The sequence below is a fragment of the Garra rufa genome, chromosome 20 (genome assembly GCF_049309525.1).
Source record: "Garra rufa chromosome 20, GarRuf1.0, whole genome shotgun sequence".
Lineage (NCBI taxonomy): Eukaryota > Metazoa > Chordata > Actinopteri > Cypriniformes > Cyprinidae > Garra > Garra rufa.
The window spans coordinates 12851170-12875858 of NC_133380.1; the positions used below are offsets into that span (position 1 = coordinate 12851170).

The window sequence follows — 24689 nt, forward strand, 5'->3', positions numbered from 1 at the left end:
AAAGGAAATAGAAAACCAGAACCATAATTTAAGGAAAGATTAAAAGCAAAGTGGAAAAAAGAGAGAAAGAGAAAAATAGTGATCCCCATTTTAATTTAGAGAGAGTACAGAAACACACAGGCATTGACAGGAAGGGGTTGGGGGGAGGAGGAGGAAAAGGAAAGAGAAAAAAGACAAAAATTGAGCGAGTGTAGAGGAAGATAGGAAGCACACTAACACACTTACCGCAGCGGAACGAACACTCTGTGGGGCAGAGCAGTGTTAGACAAGAGTGAGTCACAAGAACAAGAACCACATCTACGTTACAGCTTTACACGACACGCACAAACACAGACTCTGGATCCTCACACTTTCTGGTGTGTATTGTACGCACCACACTTCCAACACACAAGTGAACATGTATTGATTCTAGCACACTGTTACTAGTTTGTGAGGTTTCTATGTTTAGCTCACCTTCACACACACTTTGCAACAGAGACACAATACTCCCTCACACTTATCTTATATACACACTTGGACAAATTGCTAAATCCAGACACATCTCCAGAGGAGAGTCAACCAAGAGATCATGGGGGTTATGTCAGGGTGAGAAATGCTGTGTGTGTACATTTATGCATTATAGCATAACAGGTTTAAAAGAGTAATTGCTTCTATGTGATGTGATGTGTTGTGGGTGTATGTTTGCGGAATCGAATGCTGTGAGCGTGTTACTGCCTCCAGAGGTTGATTTGTGGTAGTGTTTCAAAGGATCGAGTGAAATATCTCATAAGGTCAAGAGGTGCATACTTAATTTTGGCATTTTTTCTTAAATTTAGTCAACAGTTTTGTTTTATCTTAACTGACAAATGTATGGAAGCCCATTTCCGCCACTAAATAAAAAAATAAAAAGGTTTTGCAACTTCTATTTCGACGTTTATCTCACAATTTTTACATTTTTTCTCGCAATCGCGAGTTGACATCTCGCAATTATGACTTTTTTTTTAAAATAAACTTGCAGTTGTGAGTTATAAAGTCTGTATCGCATGTTATAAACTCACAAGAAAAAAAATTCTAAGAAATAAAGTTGCAATTTTGAGAAATAGTCAAAAATCCTGCTATTCTGACTTTATAACTTACAATTGAAAGTTTATATCTCCCAATTCTGACTTTATGACTCACAATTGCGAGTTTACATTTCACAATTCTTAGAAAAAGAGTCAGCATTGCGAGTGAAAATAATGAGAACTGTGAGATAAAAAGTCAGTATTGCATAATATGAAACTCGCAATTGCGAGAAAATTTTTTTAATTAAAAATCATGTAATTCTGAGAAATAAAATCACAATTTTGAGAAATAAAGTAAAAAATCCTTTATTCAGATTTTATAACTTGCAAATGCGAATTTATCACTCACAATTTTGAGAAGTCAATATTTTGAGTTTGTATCATGCAATTTTGACTTAAAAATAAAAAGTCAGTATTGCATGATATAAACTCGCAACTGTAAGAAAAAAACTAAGAATAAAAACACAATTTTGAGAAATAAAGTCGCAATTTTGAGAAATAAAATAAAAAAACCTGCTTTGTTGACTATATAACTCGCAATTGTGAGTTTATATAACGCAATTCTGAAAAAAAGTCAGAATTGTGAGTTCGTATCATGCAATTCTGAGGGAAAAAAAAGTCAGAATTGCAAGGTAAAAAGTCAGTATTGCATGTCATAAACTCACAATTCCAAGAAAGAAACTCGTAATTAAAAAAAACTTTGCAATTCTAAAAAATAAAGTTGTAATTTTGAGAAATAATGTCAGAAATTCTGCTATTCTGACTTTATAACTTGCAATTGTTATTTTATATCACTCAATTTTGAGAAAAAAAAAAATCACAATTGTGAGTTTATCTTGCAATTCTGACTTTATAATTTGCAACTGCAAATTTATCTCTCACAATTCTGAGAAAAAGTCAGAATTGTGTGATTGGATTATGCAATTCTGAGAAAATTCTGAGAATTGCAAAATAAAAAGTTAGTATTGCATGATAAAAACTCGCAACTGCGAAAAAACAACTGAATAGAAAAAAACCCTCACAATTCAGAGAAATAATGTTGCAATTAATAAAATAAATGCAATTAAAAAAATACCTCTATTCTGACTTTGTAACTCGCAATTGTGAATTTATATCTCACAATTCTGAGAAAAAGTCTGAATTGTACGTTTGTATCACGCAATTCTGAGAAAAAAATTTAAAATTTAAAATTAGAATTTAGAATTAGAATTTAGAATTTAGAAAAGTCTGAATTGTAAGTTTGTATCACCCAATTCTGAGAAAAAGTCATAATTGCGAGATAAAAAGTCGCAATTACCTTTTTTTTATTTTTTATTCAGGCGTGGAAACGGGCTTTCATACAAATAGATTAAGAAAAGCAATTAGCAAATGTTTTTATAAGTTAAAAACATTTTTTTAATGTTTCATTTAACTGACATATTAAATAATAATTAAACAAATATTTTTAAATGTATTACTACATTTTCAGTAAAGACACAATCAAAAGTGACAGTAAATACATTTATAATATTTTCTGTCTATTCTTTAGAATTTTCTATTTATCAATAATAATAGTAATAATAATAAATTAACAAAAAATGGATTATGGTTATCACAAAAATATTAACCAGCACCAAATCAGCATATTAAAATGATTTCTGAAGGGTCATATCATATGACACCGAAGACTGGAGTAATGATGCTGAAAAATCAGCTTTGCCATCACCAAAATAAATTACATTTTAAAATATATTAAAATAAAAAAACAGCTATTTTAAATTTAATATAGTAAAAATAAAAATAAAATAATATTTTTTAAATCAATTAGTTGACAATTCCATACAAACATGGCTTATCTTACAAGTTACAGCTGGAACTATACATTCTGTAACTATGCACAATCTGTTTTCTCATGAGGTTACCTACTTCTGTCACTACCTCAAATCCAGCTCTGGCAGCAGCACACTCCAGACACACCAAGGTTTCCTTGAAAGTGAGCTAGGGTGTTATGAATATGCAGAAAACACACTCTTTCTCTCTCTCTCTCTCTCTCTCTCTCTCTCTCACACACACACATATGCATTCACACAGCCATGCATGTAAGTGAAGGTCAGGGTGGGAGCCACTTATCCATGTGCCCTTTGACTTTTGACAAAGACATGCTAGCATTTATTGACTTGTTAGCATGACAGCACATCAAACTTTTGAAGTTTGGTTCCCCCAACTGAAGCGGTCAAAGGCTGTTAGCTGGATAACTGACTGAGGACAGATATTGGGAATAAATGATAACAGATAAAAGGTGGAAAGACGAAATGGGAGAATGGATGGATGAAAGGATGAAGGTGCTCACTTGGTTGTCTGCTGAGAGGCGTGGCATGGAGATGGTCCGCCCATGCCCTTCCATTGGGTGATAGGGCTCAGTGTCCGAGTAACCGTCCCCAACAGGCCCAATCTCTCTCATTTCTACCGTCTGCAAAACAGAGCAACAGCATGTGGGCCGGGCTGATGCCTGCTTCACCGGCCTACAGCTCTATCGGGTGTGATACTGGACCCATGAGGGTTTAAACCAGTAGAGGGCAATGTCATTTGCAAAAGTGCAGTTGAAATGAAGATTAGCACACTTGAGCTAGTCATTAGCCATTGCCAAATGATGCATATCACTAACAGAATAGAATAAAAGAACAGGTGCACACTAGTCTCTGAATATCGGCCCACATAACAGCTTATTCTAGCCAAGAACCGCCAATTCAGACAGGAAAGGGCTGTCTGACTGATAAATGAAGTGACAAACCAATGTTTGCTTTTCGTATATAATGTTTAAGATGGGTAAATCTGAAATCAGTTAAAGCTTAAAGATATCACATTTACTACTAATAATCCTACATAAAATGTAGAAGCCACATTTAAGCTGCTTCAAAGCTGCGCAGGTGTGTTTACTTGTGATATATTTGTAAAAATAAAATTTATTTAAATAAATTTATTTAATTAAATTAAAGCGGTTGTTCTGGTTTATATAACATTATATAGCATATTTTAACAACCTATTTTGCATACATATTCAAAATAATTAAATAAAGGGAGATTGTGTGATTTCAGGTTTGGTTTATAAAAAGTTAAATAAAGATTAAGTGTGTATATACAAATAAATTACAAATTAGTAATACAAATATTGCATTAAATTGCAAATTGATTTTTAATTATTATTTGTTCTTTCAGGTTTCGAAAAATAAAATAAAATAAAATGAAATAAATAAATAAATAAAATAAAAGCCTTTGTTCTGGTTATTATTATTCGTTATATTTTGTTATTTGTCCTGGTTAATATTATTTGTTATTTCAGGTTTGGAAAAAAATAAAAAATAAAATAAAAGCCATTGTTCTGGTTATTATTATTTGTTATATCATGTTTGGAAAATAAAATAAAATAAAAGCCATTGCTCTGGTTTATATAACATTATATGAAATATAATGAAATATAATTCTCACCTTTTTTCTTCTCAAAAAAGGTGAGAAGAAATAAAAATAGATTTAAAAGTAAAATAAAGATTAAGCTTTATATTACAAATTAATAATAAAAATATTTTTCCATTTTACTGCAACTTATTTTGCATACATATTCAAATTGATTACTTGTTATTATTTATTTAAGTTTTTGATAATAAAATAAAATAAAATAAAATAAAAGCTGTTGTTCTGCTTTATATATCTGATCTTTGTTTTACTGATCCAAAATCCCAAATTAAATATGATAACTCCTACACAAAATTAGATTTTATGTGTAATTTTAAGTTTTGGCTTTGTAATTAATGGAAAAACAAATAAATAATACAAATTTGGCAAAACATGTTTGCATACATATCCAAATACATGAGAAGAAATAAAACAGAAATGTGACTTGAGTTTTGGTCACAGAATTTCACAGTAACTGTTGAACTGGGTCAAGCCACAGCTCTTGTTTACAAATCTCTTGTAGGCTGAGACTAGGGGCACACTAACCCAATCGCCCACTACTGGTTTAAGTACTTTCCAACATGCTCAATAAGCCTGAAGCTGTTTATTTAGCATCTCTTTTGCTTCAAAGTACTAGGATGAGTGACTAGTGCAGGGAAACATCAGGGTCGGATGACTGCCGAGCTACAGAGAAGTGTCACACTGAAGGAGAGATGAGAGTCTGGAGGGGGTTTGGTACGATCCAGCAGACAGTGAGGAAGCAGGCAAGCAGTGAAACACCCCCGCAGTCTGGCAGAGGTGGAAAAGTCTATACAAACAGTTTATGATGGGCAGTGAAGATCTTTAGAAAGATTTATCAGACAGATAAAGAGGTGAGCTACAGACCGACAGAGACAGAAGAGATAGAAAGAGTGATAATATGAATGAGAAGTGTGTCCAAAAGCAGCGAAAAAGGGACGATGGCTGGGAAGACAGTGATTGGCTGAAGCACACAGTTCTTTCAATACCAAAGGCTGAGAGAAGCTGATATAGTCCCGGCCGCCTTGCCGGGTTTCAAGTGGTTGAATAAACTCCTGCTAAAAACTTAAAATTCAAATCTACAAGATAAAATCGCCTTCCAATCTGAGGATCTCCGATATTACCTGTGGATTGTGGCGACCATCGTGATGGTCATCAGGATACGGTCTGTCAGGGTTCCAGTTTTCCGGAACAGGCTTCTGGAACATTTCCTGGGCGCGTGACGTCACCCACGACTGGCTCTCGCTCATTCCACCCTCCGGAGGCCTGAACCAGAGAAAGATGTTGGCTGGCTAATTCATTTACTCACTCACTCACTCACTCACTCACGCACTCACGCACTCACTCACTCACTCACTCACTCACTCACTCACTCACTCACTCACTCACTCACTCACTCACTCACTCACACGCAATTTTGTACATACAAAATGCCTTTTGCAGACAACTATATTACAGAAGCACAATTACAAATGTATATATGTATATACCGCAGAATTAACACAAAAGCAGATAGACGTATGTTGAAGAATTGAAATCTAATGTAAGTACAGAGACAGCTGAGAGAAGGTAAAACAAAGAAAGAGCAGAAGTGCGGCCTATAAGGAGAAGAAGAAAGACAACAATTAAAGCAAAGCTAAGCAGAAAGAGGAGACAAAGTGCACCAGTTGAAACAGGTGAATCTCATAAAACCTCTCTGGTTCAGGTATTATTTTATCCCAAAATTAAAAAGAAAAATAATATTTTCTACACACAGAAATGAAAGTTTATTTTGTATAATTAACCATTTTGGAATTTTGACATTATTTTTATGCCAAATAAGCACATTTAATGACAGATTTTTATTACACACACACACACACACACACACACACACACACACACACACACACACACACACACACACACACACACACACACACACACACACACACACACACACACACACACACACACACACACACACACACACACACACACACATGTTGGGTTTACATGTTTTATGGGGACATTCCATAGGCGTAATGGTTTTTATACTGTACAAACCGTACTTTCTATCGCCCTACACCTACCCTACACCTAAACCTAGCCCTCACAGGAGATTGTGCACACTTTTACTTCATCAAAAAAACTCATTGTGCATAATTTATAAGCCTGTTTCCTCATGGGGACCTGAGAAATGTCCCCACAAGGTCAAAATCTACTGGTATTCCTATCCTTGTGGGGACAACGTGATGAATACCAGGTACACACACACACACACACACACACACACACACACATATATATATATATATAATTTTCATTAAATTTGTATGTAAAATTTGTTTTCATCATTCAAATTTTCTAACAAAAAACATTTGTATTTCAGTATTATTTTATATAATGTATTTTTTAGAATTCATTTTATGAAAAAACAAAATTATAATTTATTTTTTAGAAAAGGAATGGCTTTAAAAATGTTAGTAAAATGTCTGGATGTACAGTATTAAAGCAATTGGAAAATGTGCTTAATTCTTATGAACATAATTTTTATTAATGCAACAAACAGTATTTTAATATTTGATGTTGCTTTTGGGATGAAATGTGACCTGGATATGATTTCATGAGACACACTCAGACAGATTATGCTTAAAGCTAATAAAAACTTGCATAAAAAGACTAATGAAGACGCTACTCACAGGCTGTTGACAGGTTCCTGCAGTGGCTCGGGGAGACCGTTCACCCCTGGTCCCCCTTCCTGGCTCGGGGATGGCTCCATGCGCTGAAACATTAATGGCGTTCGGTTCTGTGTGAGATACGAACATGGCCTGCAGCTGGGATCAGACACACTCATGGGATATGGGGTAACACACACAAGCCACCGTGCATTACACAGGTGGTGGGGTACCAGACAGCAGAGGTCCCCCTGAGGGCATCATGGGATACGAAGTCCTCCTGTGCCCTCACCAACCTGAATGGAGTCCTCCATTGGGGCTGTGCTGTCTAGGTAGGTGCCGATGGCTCAAGGCATTTCCATCCAACCCACCGGTAAATATGGGTGGTAGTAACAATTTGGGCATGCTACAGTGAGAATCTGAGGTTCATACTCACAGAACTACATGTTCTGGGTGGGTGATATTTAAACTATGAACACTAGAAATCTCAAAGACCGTGGCAGCCCAAAGGTTACACCAAGAACCTCCCCTCAACATCCATTAATGAACATATTTGGCTAAACAAACTGTGTCCACACGGAGGGAGAAAAGATTCCATGTTAGTGACATTGATAAATCAACCTCACCAATCAACGAATGGAGACAAGACAGACAGAGAAAAGTACACATCACAAAAAAAAAACCAAGAGATTGACAGTGGATCCAAGGATGGAAACAAGGAGGAAAGATCAAAAGGAATTAGTTAAAATGCAAACAAGTCGACAGACATAGATATAGAGACATCAGCGATGGATACAGAGAGTGAGACAGCCACAAAAGCGCAGCTGATGTTGAGAGGACGGTGCTGAGGTACGACAGGTAAAGAGACAGACAGGGAATTATGTGAGTCAAGACACAAACATACATTTAGACCATTCCCTGATGCCGGCAGAGTGTCCATGCTCTTTGTGGTTAGCACCAAGTATTACTATATTGAAAATACTATATTGAAGAAACAGTGGACACTGTGCTCGTACAGCATGGGAATGATTTTAGGGAAGGGGACAGGAGTGACACTGACAAAAGGCCATGTTGTATCATTCATCACTGCAAATATTCTGCAAAGTTACTCCATGTGTTTTAAGCATGCTCTAATTATGGAAATAAAATGTGAAATGATCATGTCTATAATCAGTGTTATTGTTTCCATGCCAAAAAAATCACTAAAGCATCTAAAAGTTTATATACAATTTAAAGGGATAGTTTACCCAAAAATGAAAATTTGATGTTTATCTGCTTACCCCCAGGGCATCCAAGATGTAGGTGACTTTGTTTCTTCAATAGAACACAAACAAAGATTTTTAACTCAAACTGTTGCAGTCTGTCAGTCATATAATGGCAGTCAATGGGACCCACGGATTTGAGAGTCAAAAAAACATACACAGACAAAACCAAATTAAACCCTGCGGCTCGTGACGATACATTGAGGTCTTAACACATGAAACAATTGGTCTGTGCAAGAAACTGAACAGTATTTATATAATTTTTTACTTCTGATCTACCACAATGTCCAACTATCCTGAGCGTGTTCACAACAGTCAGCGCATGATGCGTCAATGTAATTACTTGTGCTTATCCTGATTGTTGCAACCAATTAAAAACTAAAAGATTAAGTTTGCTTGCGTGAACTCATCCAGGAGTGTTGACTTTTCGCCAACTCCCAACTTTTGAGCCTGATCGACTGAAGTTCTGGTTGCTTGCTCTTCGTCACACGCCGACTCTTGAACATGCTCAGGACGACCCCAGTGTATCGTCACAAGCCAAAGGGTTTAATTTGGTTTGACTGTGTATGTTTTTTTGACTCTCAAAGCCGTGGAGCCCATTGACTGCAATTATATGACTGACAGACTGCAATGGTTTGAGTTAAAAATCTTTGTTTGTGTTCTACTGAAGAAACAAAGTCACCTACATCTTGGATGCCCGGGGGGTAAGCAGATAAACATCAAATTTTCATTTTTGGGTGAACTATCCTTTTAAGTCCTAGTGCTCTGTGTGGAAAGCGACATACACTACTGTTCAACAGTTTGGGTTTGGAAAGATTTTTTAAAATAAGATATTATAAATATCGTTATCCAGCAAGAGTACATTAAATTGATCGAAATTTTCATTCATCCTAATCCTAAAAACATGATCAGTTTTCACAAAAATATTTTTTAATATTGATAATATAAAATGTTTTTTGAGCAACAAATCTGCATATTATGATTTCCGAAGGATCATGTAACACTGAAGACTTGAGTAATGATGCTGAAATTGTTGCTTTGTTATCACATGAATAAACTGCATTTTAAAATATATTAAAAAAGAAAACTATACTACTATTTTTACATTTTTGATCAAATAAATGCAGCCTTGGTAAGCTTAAAAAACTTCTTTCAAAAATAACAGGAAAAAATCTTACCAACTCTAAACTTCTGAACAGTAGTGTACATACTGTATCTAATAAGCACTAATAAAATAGAGTGAAGGAGACATTGGCTGTGGCCGAACCAGCTTGCTGATTTTCAACAATGTATTTTTAATGCTTATTTTTGGATATCTCATTAACAAAATGCTTCATGAAAGCACCAATATGCAAAAGGAGCATAGAAAACAAATGCTATTAAAGTTATGCTATTAGAGTATTAGTTCACTTCCAGAACAAAAATTTACAGATAATTTACTCACCCCCTTGTCATCCAAGATGTTCATGCATTTCTTTCTTTAGTCATAAAGAAATTATGTTTTCGAAGAAAACATTTCAGGAATTTTCTCTATATAGTGGACTTCTATGGTGCCCGTGAGTTTGAACTTCCAAAATGCAGTTTAAATGCAGCGTCAAAGGGCTCTAAACGATCCCAGCCGAAGAATAAGGGTCTTACCCAGTGAAATGACGGTAGGTCGGTTAGTCGAAACACTCCCATCTCATTTTCTTCTCCAACTTCAAAATCATTCTACATTGCCTTTTTTTGTAAAGGGCGTTTGACCTTCTTTGGACATTCACTTTGTAAACACTGGGTCAGAACTTATGCAGCGATGTATAAGCGACGATTTTGAAGTTGGAGGACAAAATGAGATGGGAGTTTTTTCAACACACCCTAACTGTATTGAACCGGAGTGCACGGAGTACGCATACGCATCACATAGCTAGACAAAATAAGCATTTGAGGTTAAAAAGTATATAAATTGTCAACAGATCATTTCGCTAGATAAGACCCTTCTTCCAACTGAAGCTGCATTTAAACTACATTTTTTGAAGTTCAAACTCACAGGCACCATAGAAGTACATTATATGGAGAAAATTCCTGAAAGGTTTTCTTCAAAAAACATAATTTCTTTATTTCTTTCTTAATCTTGGATGACAAGGGAGTGAGTAAATTATCCGTAAAGTTTTGTTCTGGAAGTGAATTAACACTTTAATATTTTTAATCAGTTTCAGACATAGCCAATAAGTCAGATATTAACAGATTTAAGATTGTTGTGTGGACAGGCAGAAGTCACAAAAATATGCTGTTACCAATGTTGATTAGCAAAGCTAGGGTGACCATACATCCTCTTTTACCCGGAAATGTCCTCCTTTTTGGCTGTAAAATTATGTCCGGGGGGATTTTGTAAAATATCATAAAATGTCCGGGTTTTTTACCTCATTTCACTGACCGTCATTAATTCAACACTTTAAATGCAGCCACTGCCCACCGGCATTATTCTGAGGTACCTGTCTGATGACGTGAAAGACCCAATTGTCAAAACAAAACAAACGAGGAGCTGCGCTGCAAGAGCTGTGTGTCACTAACATGCCGAAACGCAAATGTAGTTTCACATAGGGGTGGGCGGATTGATCCAAATATCGATAGTATCGATACTAACATTGGTATTGGTATCGGATCGATACTAGCCTGCTGAGATTTTTTCTTCTCTACACTTAGTGCATTGCTTAATACATTTAACAAAGAGTAGACGTAAATATGCCGCTCTTTTCACATCTCGTATGCAAACATTGTTGCTGCTCCCCTGCTATGCTGTTTTGTTGTTATGCCATCACGTGACTCCAAGTGTAAGTGGATACTTTAGGCTAAAGGGAGATACAGTATGGAATGGTACAAATTTATTAGAGACGTTTTGAACGTACTATTTGAATGCATAAGTTTATATTACATGTGTTCATATCCCTGGCTGCTTGCACATAATTTGCATCATCAGTTTGGCCTTTTAATATTACTTTCTTAATGCATTAAGCCATGTTAAGTTTTTATTTATAACTCGATGGGAGGTAATGCTTAACATAAAACTATATGCATTGCTTTCATTTTCTGGAGTCCTCTGCTTGCAAACTCCTTTTAGAAAGGCAAAGAATGTCCACATAGTTTTAAGGTGAATGTATATTACATTTACATTTATACATTTAGCAGACACTTTTATCCAAAGTGACTTACAAAGAGACCTGGAAGCAATCAGAATCAACAAAAGAGCAATAACATGCAAGTGCTATGACAAATCTCATTTAGCCTAACGCAGTACATATAGCAAGGTTTTTTCTTATTAGATAGATAGATAGATATTTTAGCCATATCAACATAGTTATTGTTAATACACAATTGGTCATTTAAATTTATGTTTTTGAAAGGGAAAAGTATCGGTATTGGTATCAGTATCGGCGATATTGGCCCTGTATTTACTTTGTCTAGTTTCACAGACAAATTTCAAAGAGAAGAAAAGAAAAGACTAAGAGAGATGATATTTTTTACAAGGCAATAAGGTTTTGATATAAGATTCAGTTCAAACAGAAAGAGAATTAAAAATAAATGTGTGATTTCTAAAAGCGCTTTGTCATTATTGAGCACTTGGGTACTTTTGCTGACTAACGGGAGGGGGGGGGGGGGTGTCAAGCCCATCCTGGGGAGGGTGTCCTCTTTTTGGATTCTCAGAATATGGTCACCCTAGCAAAGCTAATCAGCTGCAAACTTGACTAATTAGACTACATGCTTTGTTGGGATAAAGGCTGAGAAAGGACAGCAGACTTGACATTTGTTTATTGGTCTGAAGCGGTACCTGCTCCTCACGAAGCGCCTGCAGCTTTTTGGCCTTGCTCTGCCGGTAGTACTCCATGATCATCATGGCGGCGTAGATCTTGCCCACTGTCAGGTCTGTCGCTGCTGAGAGGACGAAAAAGTTACCCTGCACAATTAGACCGGGGTGGAATGGGACCCTGAGCCGAGAGGGGGATGGGAGTTGGAGACAAGGCATGCCACAAACACAAAGGTCTAGTCTCTCAGAACCAGACTAAACTCAGTCATGACCTCACAAGAAACCTCAATGAAGAAGTTCTTGATAGTCCAGAATGAGTCTTAATCTGGGACTGAGAAACTAGACAACAGTAATACAACAAATTACAAAACAAATTGCACAAATACAGCTGCACCAACATTTGATTTAGACTCTTAAGTCACAGATATACAAGTATGAATGTCATTGCATAGACAGCAAAATAGCATTAATTAATTTTAAAGGTTACATAGCATGAACATCTGACTTTTTCCATGTGTAAGTGCAATAATCGATCTCCGGTGTATCTGCCAAGCCAGAAAACCTGAAAAAGGACAACTCAGTAACTTTGTTTTGGTAAGCCTTTCTCTGCAAGCCTGTGAAAAAATGAACCGATCAGATTTTATTTTCTCCCCCGTGACGTAGAAAGGGGATCTTATTATAATACAAACAAAGCATGCTAACTGTTCTGTCTTTGGCTGCACAAATGAGCAGAAAACACTATTTAGAGTCCCAGCCTCAGAGGAGACAAGAGAGCAGTGGATTTACTGATTTATTTACTGTATATTTACAGTGTATTTGACAGTTTAAGCGCAATAAGACATGAAAGAGAACTTGAGTACTCACACACTGTGTGACAACCAATTTCTGTGTGCGTGCTTCAAGTTTGTACGCTTAGAAAAACCTATATTAGAAGTTTGAACTAATACGTTTTATGTGTGATAGACATGATAATCAAAACCAAACAGATGTTTTTTAGTATCTGAGATACAAACTGTAACGGCATATCCCTTACTTTTACAGTTTGGGGGCGGGGAGCAGCAGCTAATATGCATTTAAAGAAACATGCACGAAAAACATTGTGTTTTCAAAATGATATAATAAATGATCTGTGGGGTATTTTAAGATGAAACTTCACAGGCACATTCTGGGGACACCTGAGACGTATATAACATATTCTCCTTTAAAATAAATGCCATCTGGTGTACTGCTCTTAAATGCAATGACATTCATTTTAGTATGGCTTAAGTGCCCAAATACATTCTGGTGCCACTGTACATATATATATATATACATATATACACAGTATATATACAACATATATACACATTTTACACAATAGACACTAGACAAAGTACGCTGACAAATACAAAACACCACAGAGCTGATAGTCTTTTCACATTCAGATCCTCATTAATTAAAGAACCTCTTATTTTTCTCAAGTACCTTTAATAGCTTCACATTTCTAGTCTGCATTACATTCCTACAGGGACTCAAGAGCCATTTCACTATGAGTAGATGCCACGAATGAGGCAACAATAACAGAATGCTATTTAGGATTACACTATTTTATAAGGAGCTCAAATTTTTCATCAAAACTCAGCAGTGGCATCCAGAGTTTGAATGAGACACATAACATATAAATTTGAAAAATTTTGAGCTGCCATAAATGACAAAAAGAAATCCATTTACATAAAACACCTTCTTCTTAAGACACTTTCATAGTAAAATGGCATGAAACCCCCAGGGATTAAGAATAAACCTAATAAATAACTGTAAAGCATGCTGAAATTTCAAATTAAAAAGAAACATGCTAAAGGAAAGCACACAAAAGTACCTTCAGCTACTTTTCATACATAATTATACAAAGCTAAATACATTCGGGTCATCATATTATAATGTAAAGTCTTTAACATCTACTGTATAAACAACCTCAGATATGAGGTAATATCTCGGGCTACACTGTTTTTGAGGCTCTGTGGTCTGGAGGTTAAGCCCAGCTTTGTGATTTACACATGCTGGAGTGAAAAGACTTCTATAGAGGATCCGTCTATAGCGAGGCACCCCCTGATAACAGGCAATGGTTAGAAGGAAGAGGAAGAAAAGGATAGAGGTTGAAAAATGGGAGATATGTAGTTTAAAAGTGGAATGACTATTATTTAAAAGGTGTATACCATTTTAAATACTTCAAAACAAACTACTCAAGTCACGTTGAGTATCAGATGTAAACAGAAACAAGGCCTTGTAAGCAATAAATCATATTGTTGGGAGACAGGATGGTTTTAAATAGTACTAATATGGTAAAGCATAGCATTCATTTATCACGTGGGTAAGGGAGAAGGGTTAGTTAAAGATAGAGGAGAGAATAAAGGAAGAGGAAAAAAGGAGAGAGGTTGAAGAGGGGGGATATGTAGTTTAGAAGTAGAATAACAGTTATTTAAAAGGTGTATACTGTTTTAGATACTACAAAACTATTAATCAAGTCATGCTGAGAATCAGATATAAACAGAAACAAAGCCTTATAAGCAATAAATCATATATAGCTGGGAAACAGGATGAACTTAAACAGTATTAAAATGGTAAAGCATGGTTCTACTGATCTAATTGGTTTGTCATATGGATACAGGAGAAGGGTTAGTTAAAGGTTGTGAAAGTGTTGCCTGATCAGAGGGTGCTGAGCGGTGTGGACTGAGAGAAGCTGTTCTCTGATGAATTGGTGATCTTTGATTAGTTGTTGTTGTTGTTTTTTCTACAAACCCATCTGCAACTTACACTTGTGTGGTGTTACCAGGAGATCCAGGTTCTTCTGGGAGAGATTTGGCCAAATCGCCATCATTTCCTTACGGAGCTCGGCGTCCATCTGGTGTTTGTCTGCGCCTCCTGTAAGCGTGTGATGTCAGGGCCGGGTACATACATACACACATGCACACACACACACACACATACGCATGCACATATGTACAGACAAATAAAATGTGGCAATACACCAGAAGTACCAACCCAATATTAATAGAACATCACAAAACGATAATTATATTCACATTCATTCAGAAGGTACAGGAGACACACACAGAGGAAACAGGAAATTGGAGTATTTTGTTAATGTTTTTACGTTTTTCAAATGCAGAAAGAAAGAAAAAGAAAGAAAGAGAAGGATACAATTTTTTGTACATCTCAAAATATGCTAAAAATATATATATGATTTTTGTATATATCAAAATCTGTTTACATTTATTTTTTTTAAAAGTAGAAAAAAAGAAGAAAAAGGGAATATATTTTTGTATATCTGAAAATCAAATTAAAATATATATTTTTAAGAAATAAAGAAATAAAGAGATCTGATTTCTTGTATATCTCAAAATATGTTTAAAATATTTTTTTAAAGTTTAAAAGAAAGAAAGAAAAAGGATCGATTTTTTGTAAATCTTAAAATCTGCTTAATATAATTAAAAAAAAGTTTAAAAGAAAGAAAGAAAAAAGGATCTGATCTCAAAATCTGCTTATTTTTTTAAGTTTAAAGGAAAGAAAGAAGGGAAGAAAGAAAGAAAGAAAAAAGGGATCAGATTTTTTGTGCATATCAAAATCTGCTTTAAATATATATTTTATAACGAAATTAAAAAAGAATGCAAAAAAGGATGTTTTTTTTGTAAATTTCAAAATCTGTTTAATATATTTTTTTAAGTTTAAAAGAATGAAAGAAATAAGGATCTAATTGTTGTATATCTTAAAATCAGTTTAAAATGTTAGATTTTTTTTAAATTTGAAAGAAAGAAAGAAAGAAAGAAAGAAAGAAAGAAAGGGATCAGATTTTTTGAGTATATCAAAATCTGTTTAAAATAATTTATTCTTTAAAAAAATGTAAAATAAGAAAAAGGGATCTAATTTTTTGTATATCTGAAAATCTAATTAAAATATATTTTATATATTATATAGTTTATTGTATATCTCAAAATCTGCTTAAAATATATTTTTAAAGTTTAAAAGAAAAAAAGATAAAAATAATTTATAAAAAAAAACTAAAAACGGAATCAGATTTTTTTGGTATATCTGAAAACCTGATTAATATATTTTTTTAAAAACAAAGAAAGGGATCTGTTGCTTTACATATATATTTTTTAAAGTTTACAAGAAAGAAAGAAAAAAGGATCAGATTTTTTGTATATCTCAAAATCAGCTTAATATAATTTATTTGTTTAAAAAAGAGTTTAAAAGTAAGTTTTAAAAGAGTTAAAAAAAAGTTTTAAAAGAAAGAAAAAGAAAGAAAGAAAGAAAGAAAGAAAGAAGGGATCCTTTTGATATATAAAGGATAAAATTCATTTTATTTAAAAGTTTTAACAAAATCAAAAGAAAGAAAGTTTTAGATTTTATGATACATATGACTCATGTTTAGTTTTTATTTGAAGTAAAATAAAAGACAGAAAGAAAGGAAGTAAGAAAAATGAACGAGGGATGTCGTTCTGTACCCTTAGCGATTTTGATGTCCAGAGCTGTGCGTATCAAAGCCATCAGCGTGGAGTTGAAATGCACCGTGTTGTCATCTGCAACAGGTAGGTCCATGCGTAGCAGTCTCTGTGAAGAGCCAATCAGAGGGGATGAGGGCGGGGCTGTGTAAGTTAAACATCCAATCAGATGTTTTGGTGGGCTAACAAAAGGCTTGGGGAGCTCAGCAGTTTGTAGCCAAAGAATAAGTTACCGGGTACACAAATTTCAGTAGAATAAGTTATTAAATGTGCCATTTGATTGTGGTTTTAACAGTAGTTTCTTTTCATGCAGTGGTTGTGTAGAAATTTTCACCATTGCTTTTCGGGGATACTCATAGAACAACACAAAAAGGATCTGTGAGAGCAGTTTTCTTACACTGACAAATAATTTACCAACAATCTGCAACATTGCAATGTGTGAATGAAGCATTCACACATTTCGAAAAACATATACAGTACATACACATCAATTAAGTGACTTAATTGGAGCGCTCACAGATAACAGTATCACATGACATGAAGTCATTGCTTCAGTGTATCTCTGCCTTTGAAAACTGATCTCAGATCAGGCATAAATGTCTTTTTTGGGACTGCCACTTGATTTCTACATTTTAAAGTGTGTTAATAGTTTTTGGGACTCTATAAAGTGCAATCAACTGATCCTGAATCAGCTAGCAAAGGCTGAGGACACAAATGTCAGCTAAAGTTTTACAATAGGCTACTGCTAAAGAGCTCCCCCTACCTGTTGGAGTTTGAATATTTTGGACAAACCAATGAACGAAAGAGCACCTAAAAACATGTTTTTAGATGCCGGTTTCATGCATTGGATGTACCTTCATGGAACTGGAACACACAAGCACACAACATGGCGTTAGTGTGAGGAAGTGAGCATGTGTCTGTGTATATTTGTGTGCCCATTTCAGACCAGTCCGTCATTCCTTGGAGGAGCATGAGCTGCGTTTCAGCGGTGGCCATGCAAAAGCACATGCAATGCAGCACGACCCCTAATCGGAGTTCAGCGATGGTACGACCCGCCCTCCCCGCCAGCCTGGCCCACCCGAACATCGACCTCTAGTCCATGCAGCATGCATAGCATGCACCCCCCTCCTCCCTCCCCACCCCTCACAGAACAAGAGCAGTGCAGCCGCGCACAGAGAGTATCATTTCATCTTTTATTGACCACTTGTATTTTTGGGTTTGTTTAGCATCTTTATCTTTCTTTGGGTGATATCTCATAGGGTTAATTGCATTTCTTTTTATTGATCTCTCGATGCAAAACGGGTGCAGTTTTTTGAAGGTCAGATAAGGGGTGGCATTCCCTACAGAGTTAAAGAGGAAAAAATGGCTGTGTTGTACACCGAGAGGTGTAGGACTGGATTAGGGGGCAACAGGTATAGAAGTTAGTTCACTTCAGACTGGAAAGCTATGAGATGTGTACCACATATAAAAATAATGAGAAAGGGGGGAGTGGTGTGCTTGGCAATGGATAGAGAGAAAGTCTGAGAGGAAAAAGAGAGAAAAAGAAGAATGCTGTTTGTTTGAGATGAGGGGAAACAATAAGAGAGAGTGAGGAAAGTGAAAGGAAGAGTTTGAAGTGAAGGGAGTCTCAGCATTTCACAAAATGTCTATCATAGAGGACGTCTGCCATTTTTAATTAGATGCAAAATATAGATAGTCTGTCCGAGTACAACCGATACATGCAAACTCCAGAAAACCTTACATGGAAAAGCAGTGATCTAGAATCTATTTTTTGGCATATTTGAATTTGATTTTTTGAAGTGTAATCAGCAAAAAAAAAAAAAAAAAAAAAAACCTTCTGATGTTTTCTGAACTCGGTCTGAACGATCAGATGAGATTTCAAGATGTTTTTTCCTTAAAAATGTGCACATTTTCTGTATTAATTCCACTCTTCTTTGCTCACACAGTCCTCCAATACACTACTGTTCAAAAGACAAAAAAAGTAACAATATTTATAATTAATATTTTATTCAGTAAGGATGCAAAAGCGACAGTAAAGACTGATAAAATCTGTTTTAAATGTATAAATTGTACATTTATAATCAATGATATTTGCATTCTATTTCAAATGCACCGCTGTTTTTTTAACTTTCTATTCTAATTTCAGGTTTCGGATGAGAACTTCTCAGGAGAATTTCGGACTCTTAAAGGGAACCCAGGGTATTAAGGCTTATATGGCATAATATAACGTAAATGATGTATTTTACTAAATTATGTAAAAGAAAACCCCTGAAAGAGCTTACAGGTGGCAATGGATATACATGTAGGCTTAAACCAAATGCCATAGCATCGATTTTTCCGCATAAGGAGTATAAACGCCCCCTCGGTGGCTGTTCCGTCATGACAAGCGTTAACATTTTTACCTCCTGCCAGGATGGCATCTAGCGTTTCTTGTCTCTGTTGTTTGTAAGCTGTGGTCTACTAAAAGTCTCAGGCATTAGGGCTAAAGTGGAGAGAACAAAGACGCGGGACTTTGGGTAGTTTTATTTGTCCACAGGCATCTTCTCATTATTTTCTCCTCTTCTTATCACTAGGAAAGCAGTAAAACTTACATCACTTCTCTTGTTGCCCTTCCTGAGAATTACGACTAAAAGCTGCAAAATGTGAAATCGTATCAGTATTTTATTTCCTGAGTTGTGTATTCCAAGTGTTGTGGTAAAAATAGCAACAGGTACCACCAGTAGCTCACAGAGTGCAACCATTTGACATCATTGAAATAATGGTGCCCCCAGTCCAAAATATGTATGAAACGATGTGATTTTTTAAAATAGCGTAAATCTTTTTTGGGGTTTTCTATTACATATTTCAGTAAGAGACATCATTTACATTGTATTTGGCCATACAAGTCTTAATACCCAGGGTTCCCTTTAAGAGAAAATCTTACAACATCAAAGTTTTTGAACGGTAGTGTATATGGCATTCACTACAAGAGTAAGTTTTGGGAACAAATCCTCAGTTTTGCACACAGTATAAGCATGAACGCCTACAAAACCTCAAAAAGATATATATTCCAGGATATTGATTACAGCCTCCACCTGCAAAATGACAGTGACACATGATATTTTGTATGAAAAAAAAAAAACAACAGACAACAAATGGCTTGGTTTCCATTCACCTCAAACTAAACATGCCATCTACCCTGACTAAAGTCCATAGCCTTAATATGATGAACGTGACAATGTCCAGATGTAAAATGGCTGGATGTAACTGTCACACAAGGATGCATTCAGATTCTTACTATTTGCATAATTAAGAAGCATGCTGATTGAAGAAATGCAAGATAGATAGAAAGAAGAAGACAGAAAGGCAAAGAGGAGAAGAAAAAGGAGGAGGAATTTTGTGCAAGGATGTAGAGATGTAGTGGCTGAGAATGCAAACCGGAGGAATGTGGGAAACAGAAAAGATAGAGCGAGAGACAGTAAGACAGAAAGAGAGAGGGGAACGGAAACAGGTCAGAACTGCATTGACAGAATCAAACGAAGGACAGGTGGAAAAGCTTATCTGTGATTCTAGTGGATTTGCTGAAAAAAATCAAAAAGGACAAAGTGAGTCTAAAGACTCTTGACCGCTACGTGATCACACTAGTGTCACCTGTCGAAATCATAGAAAATGGATATCCGTAGACTTCAAAACCATCCACTGGAGGGAGAGACGCAGAGGACCAAAGGCACACGATCCTTCCCAGTCCTTCTGTACACGCACACAGTAAAGCATATATAATTGTGTTTAAACTTAAGCTCTGTTTCTGTAATGAACATAGAAAACAAACAGCGGAAATAATACAAGATTCCTTGTTTTCTAGTTAAAGTCAACATGAAATGGCATTCGCAATCCAATTTACTTCAAACTTATGAGAACAAAAATAGAAGGTGACTTGATTTTGTTAATGCAGATGCGAAACTACTTAAACTACTACTTAAAATTTACTGAAAGATTATAAAGACACTCTTCATTTATGCCAATAAATAAGAGCAGATAATAAACTATGTAGAGTCTATTCTGATTTCATGTTGATTTTAACAAATACGTATCTCATAAACTCTAAGAATAAGACTGCAAAATGACATTTAAGAGTTCCTGTTATATATAGAGTTGAGTACGGTGCAGAAGGGCTGACAAGGTACCCTCCGTTCCCGCTCTCCAGTGGATGTACGCATACGGGTTTGTGTCAGCTGGCTAACGCTTTTTCGGTACCCCACAACGTAAAAAGAAAGATACAGCAGCTCACCAACACCAACACTAACAGAAAAAAAACGGACAGCTTTGATTGGCTGTGGCGCACCCACGGCGGGCTGCTGCCGCTAACCTTGTAGGCGACCCGAGCTGGGCACCTCTTCCCCAGGCCTAGCGGAGGACACATGTGCCTGAGCATCTCATACATATCACTGTAACTGATCCTGCCGCTGTAAGGGGGAGTGGGGTGGGAGGAAAGGGGTGAGACCCCCAAAAATTAAACGAGGAGAACGGGGGGAAAAAAATAGGAGGAGGACGACGGACAAAAAGAGAAACAATGAAGGGGGAAAGGACATCATGGGACAAACCGGAGGATGGTGGGATTTAAAGTAAAAAAGGAGGAAGGAGGAGGAAATAAGAACGGCAAGAAAGAAAAACAAAGACACATAGGTTATTGTTTTGGTCTGGGCAAGGGGCGGGGTTTTGAGAGCGTGAGAGCTCTTGATTGGCTGGAGGTTAAACAGGAGGAGGGGAAGCTGGTTTTTAGTCCTAGTAAAAACACTGTTCTATGCGATCGTGGGACGGTCCCATAGAACTGCAGTGGGGCTTCAAACAGGCAAAGAAAAGCTCCGCTGCTTGGTGGTGAACTATGGTAGTCACGTCAATGCAGTCCTCTGATCCCCAACCCTCACTTCGTCCCCAAACAAGAACAATGCACACTGTTACACCCAGTTTGCCAAGGCATGGTTCAACAGCAAGCAGAAAGAAAAAAGAACAAAATGACTGATTCATTCATTCGGTTGTTTTTTTTTTCTCTCTTTTTTTTTTTTGGATTGGCTGTTAAGAGTGATTCATTCCACAAAGAGATTCATACAGACTTGGCTGTCGGTGGCAGTGCACGTCATGCTTCTAAAAAGGTGTCTGCATTGTCCCGCACATTCTCATTTGTCATATCAGAATGCATATAGAGATGGCGAATAAAATAAGAAAAATGAATTTTAAGTAAAAGAAGAAAAACTGTGGAGAAGAGTAAAAAATAAACTGAAATAAGAAAAGAAAAGCAACATTCATTCCAGTCTTCAATGCGAGCAGGTGCTTAAGTTTTTTGTTTAGTAGGATCCAAACCTTGCAGGCCACCCTATGAGGACATTTCTTGCCTAAGCCCAGCGGGGGGTCGATAACCCGCAATAAACTGTACATATCCTTATAATGAATGCGCCCGCTGCAAGAAGAATACAGGGAGGTTAGAGAGGGGGCACACACAGGAAGAGAGAGAGAGAGAGAGAAGAAAGAGAGCCAGAGAGCCAAAGAGGAGGTGGAGAGGAAGAGGGAATTCAAAGAGAAACAAGAAGAGGAGCACAAAGAACAAGAGAATAAAAGCACACATATCCATTGACAAATCACAGACCAAACCCAGTGAGGCTGTTACACTGCCTCAAACCGATAGAAAACCAGATCATTCAAAAGACAGCCCAACCGATTTTAAGCTAAAAAATGTGTTCGGATCATACGAATGACTGGAATCTTCCTGCAATGGACCCTTTTCAGACTGTGATTGAGAATAATTAAAACCCAGCAAAGATGCAAAAATGTTATGTATATGCATATACTGTGTTGTTAACTGAATGATCCACATCTGTGTTTTTTTGCTTAGTGAGTTTTTGAGTCCCTTTTTTGTCCTGAACAGTTAAGCTGCCTGCTGTTCTTCAGAAAAATCCTTCAGGTCCCACAAATTCTTTAGTTTTCCAGCATTTTTGTGTATTTGAATACTTTCCAACAATGACTGTATGATTTTGAGATCCATCTTCTCACACTGAGGACAACTAAGGGAATCATATGCAACTATTACAGAAGGTTAAAACGCTCACTGGTGCTTTGGAAGGAAAAACAATGCATTAAAAGCTGGGGGTTGAAAACTTCTGAACAGAATGGAGATGTGTCCATTTTTCTCATTTTGCCTAAATATCATATTTTTTAATTTAGTACCGCCCTTCAGAGGCTACAGAAAATAAATACATGTTTCCCAGAAGACAAAGTTTAACTTAGATAAGCTAAATTTATCCCGAACTTCAAATTCACAAAGTTTTCACCCCCTGGCTCTTAATGCATGTCTTTTCCTTCTTGAGCATCAGTAAGCGTTTGAACCTTCTGTAATAGTTGCATATAAGGCCCTCAGTTGTCCTCAGTGTGAAAAGATGGATCTCAAAATCATACAATCATTGTTGGAAAGGGTTCAAATACACAAAAATGCTGGAAAACCAAAGAATTTGTGGGACCTGAAGGATTTTTCTGAAGAACAGCGAGCAGTTTAACTGTACAGGACAAACAAGGGACTCATAAACAACTATCACTAAACAAAAAACACAGCTGTAGATCATTCAGGTAAGAACACAGTATTAAGAATCAAGTGTATGGAAACTTTTGAACGGGGTCATTTTTATAAATTCAACTATTATTTTCTCTTGTGGACTATATGTAAACATCTTTTATGTGAAATATCATATTCAGGTCAGTACTAAATAAACAATAACATGCATTTTGTATGATCCCTTATATTTTGGTAAAATAATGAACATTTTGCAGATTCTGAAAGGGGAATGTAAACTTTTGACCTCAACTGTATATATATATAAAATTAAATTTAATTACTAAACCAATTTATAAAAAAACAATCTATTAAACAGAAGAATAATTCATAAACAAATTAATACATGCTATGGCCATTAGAAGTAAATGCTCATGTACCTCTAAAGTAATTTTTCCTGCTATAGTTTACTTCCACAATCCAAACCTGGACAGGTGAAAAGGGATCACTGCCTTGAATAAATATAAACATGCATGTGAGGGTTACTGTAGCCGAGATTTCGTCAAAATCCAGTCAATAAACCCCAGCTATGCTTTAAAAAGCAAAAAGCTTTTTAAAAAAAATGGTGAAGCTGTCCCTGAATGATCTTTAGTGCTGTTCTGAACCCCCCCCCCCCCATCATGGTGCGGAGTAAACGATACACCGGTATGACCGTGCACATGAGAGGCTCTCTCATCTTGGCGAATCCAATGACTTAATTAAACTGCATACAGCGACAGCTACGTGGGCTTTACCAGTCAAAATACATGAGGTGTATTTTGTTAACGTTTGTATGCAGTGGCAAGTACAGAAATAAGCTGCGACAGCTTGTCTGTGGAGATGTTTGCCATGCACACCTGAGCCATAAAGATGGGAGAATTAAGTCATTGTGAAGTCAGAATCTGCCATGCACAGGGTCTCATGATTAGCTCTCTCTTGCTTATGATCTTTTAAATCTCATCCTCGGGTCCTTGCTGTAGTTTTTATTTACATTATATCATTTTTGTGTTGAGAAGATTTTCTCTACACCTTACTGCAATCAGTTTATTCACATTAATTTCTTTTTACAAATATGTTGTAAATGATGTATACTGTAGTAAAAACTCTCTTTCCTTCTTTCTGACTTTCTGACTAAAAGCATTTGCTCAAATCAGGATTATGCAAAATTCAGAATTGAAAAATTGGTTTCCTTTTTATTTGAATTTGAAATTGAATTAAATTGGCCACATTCCACAGAAAGATGAATTGGAATTTAAATTGTAACGTACTGAAAATTTAATTCAAAGAAATTCAAATAATAATCTATACATTACTACTAAATTCAAATGTCTATAGATAGCCATCTATCTATCCATCCATCAAACATAAGGCATATAAACTTTAGCTTCTTGCTTCTTGTTTAAAATCTTGTTGTACCGTAACTCAAATTCAATTCAAATTCAGGAACTTATCTGGAATAATATAT

At 36.0% G+C, this 24689-nt stretch overlaps 1 protein-coding gene across 1 annotated transcript in view; it reads right to left on the reverse strand.

Annotated features, from left to right (window-relative positions):
* The window catches only part of cacna1ab (calcium channel, voltage-dependent, P/Q type, alpha 1A subunit, b), a 141775-nt gene that overhangs the window by 15794 nt on the left and 101292 nt on the right, over positions 1 to 24689 (reverse strand). Inside the window, exons 38-44 of the mRNA XM_073826038.1 lie at positions 22006 to 22102; positions 16672 to 16777; positions 14981 to 15088; positions 12215 to 12318; positions 7172 to 7278; positions 5615 to 5756; positions 3373 to 3492 (exon numbers count right to left, since the gene is read on the reverse strand). Of these exons, the coding sequence (XP_073682139.1) occupies positions 3373 to 3492; positions 5615 to 5756; positions 7172 to 7278; positions 12215 to 12318; positions 14981 to 15088; positions 16672 to 16777; positions 22006 to 22102 (784 nt within the window). The remainder of the gene's footprint in view (positions 1 to 3372; positions 3493 to 5614; positions 5757 to 7171; positions 7279 to 12214; positions 12319 to 14980; positions 15089 to 16671; positions 16778 to 22005; positions 22103 to 24689) is intronic.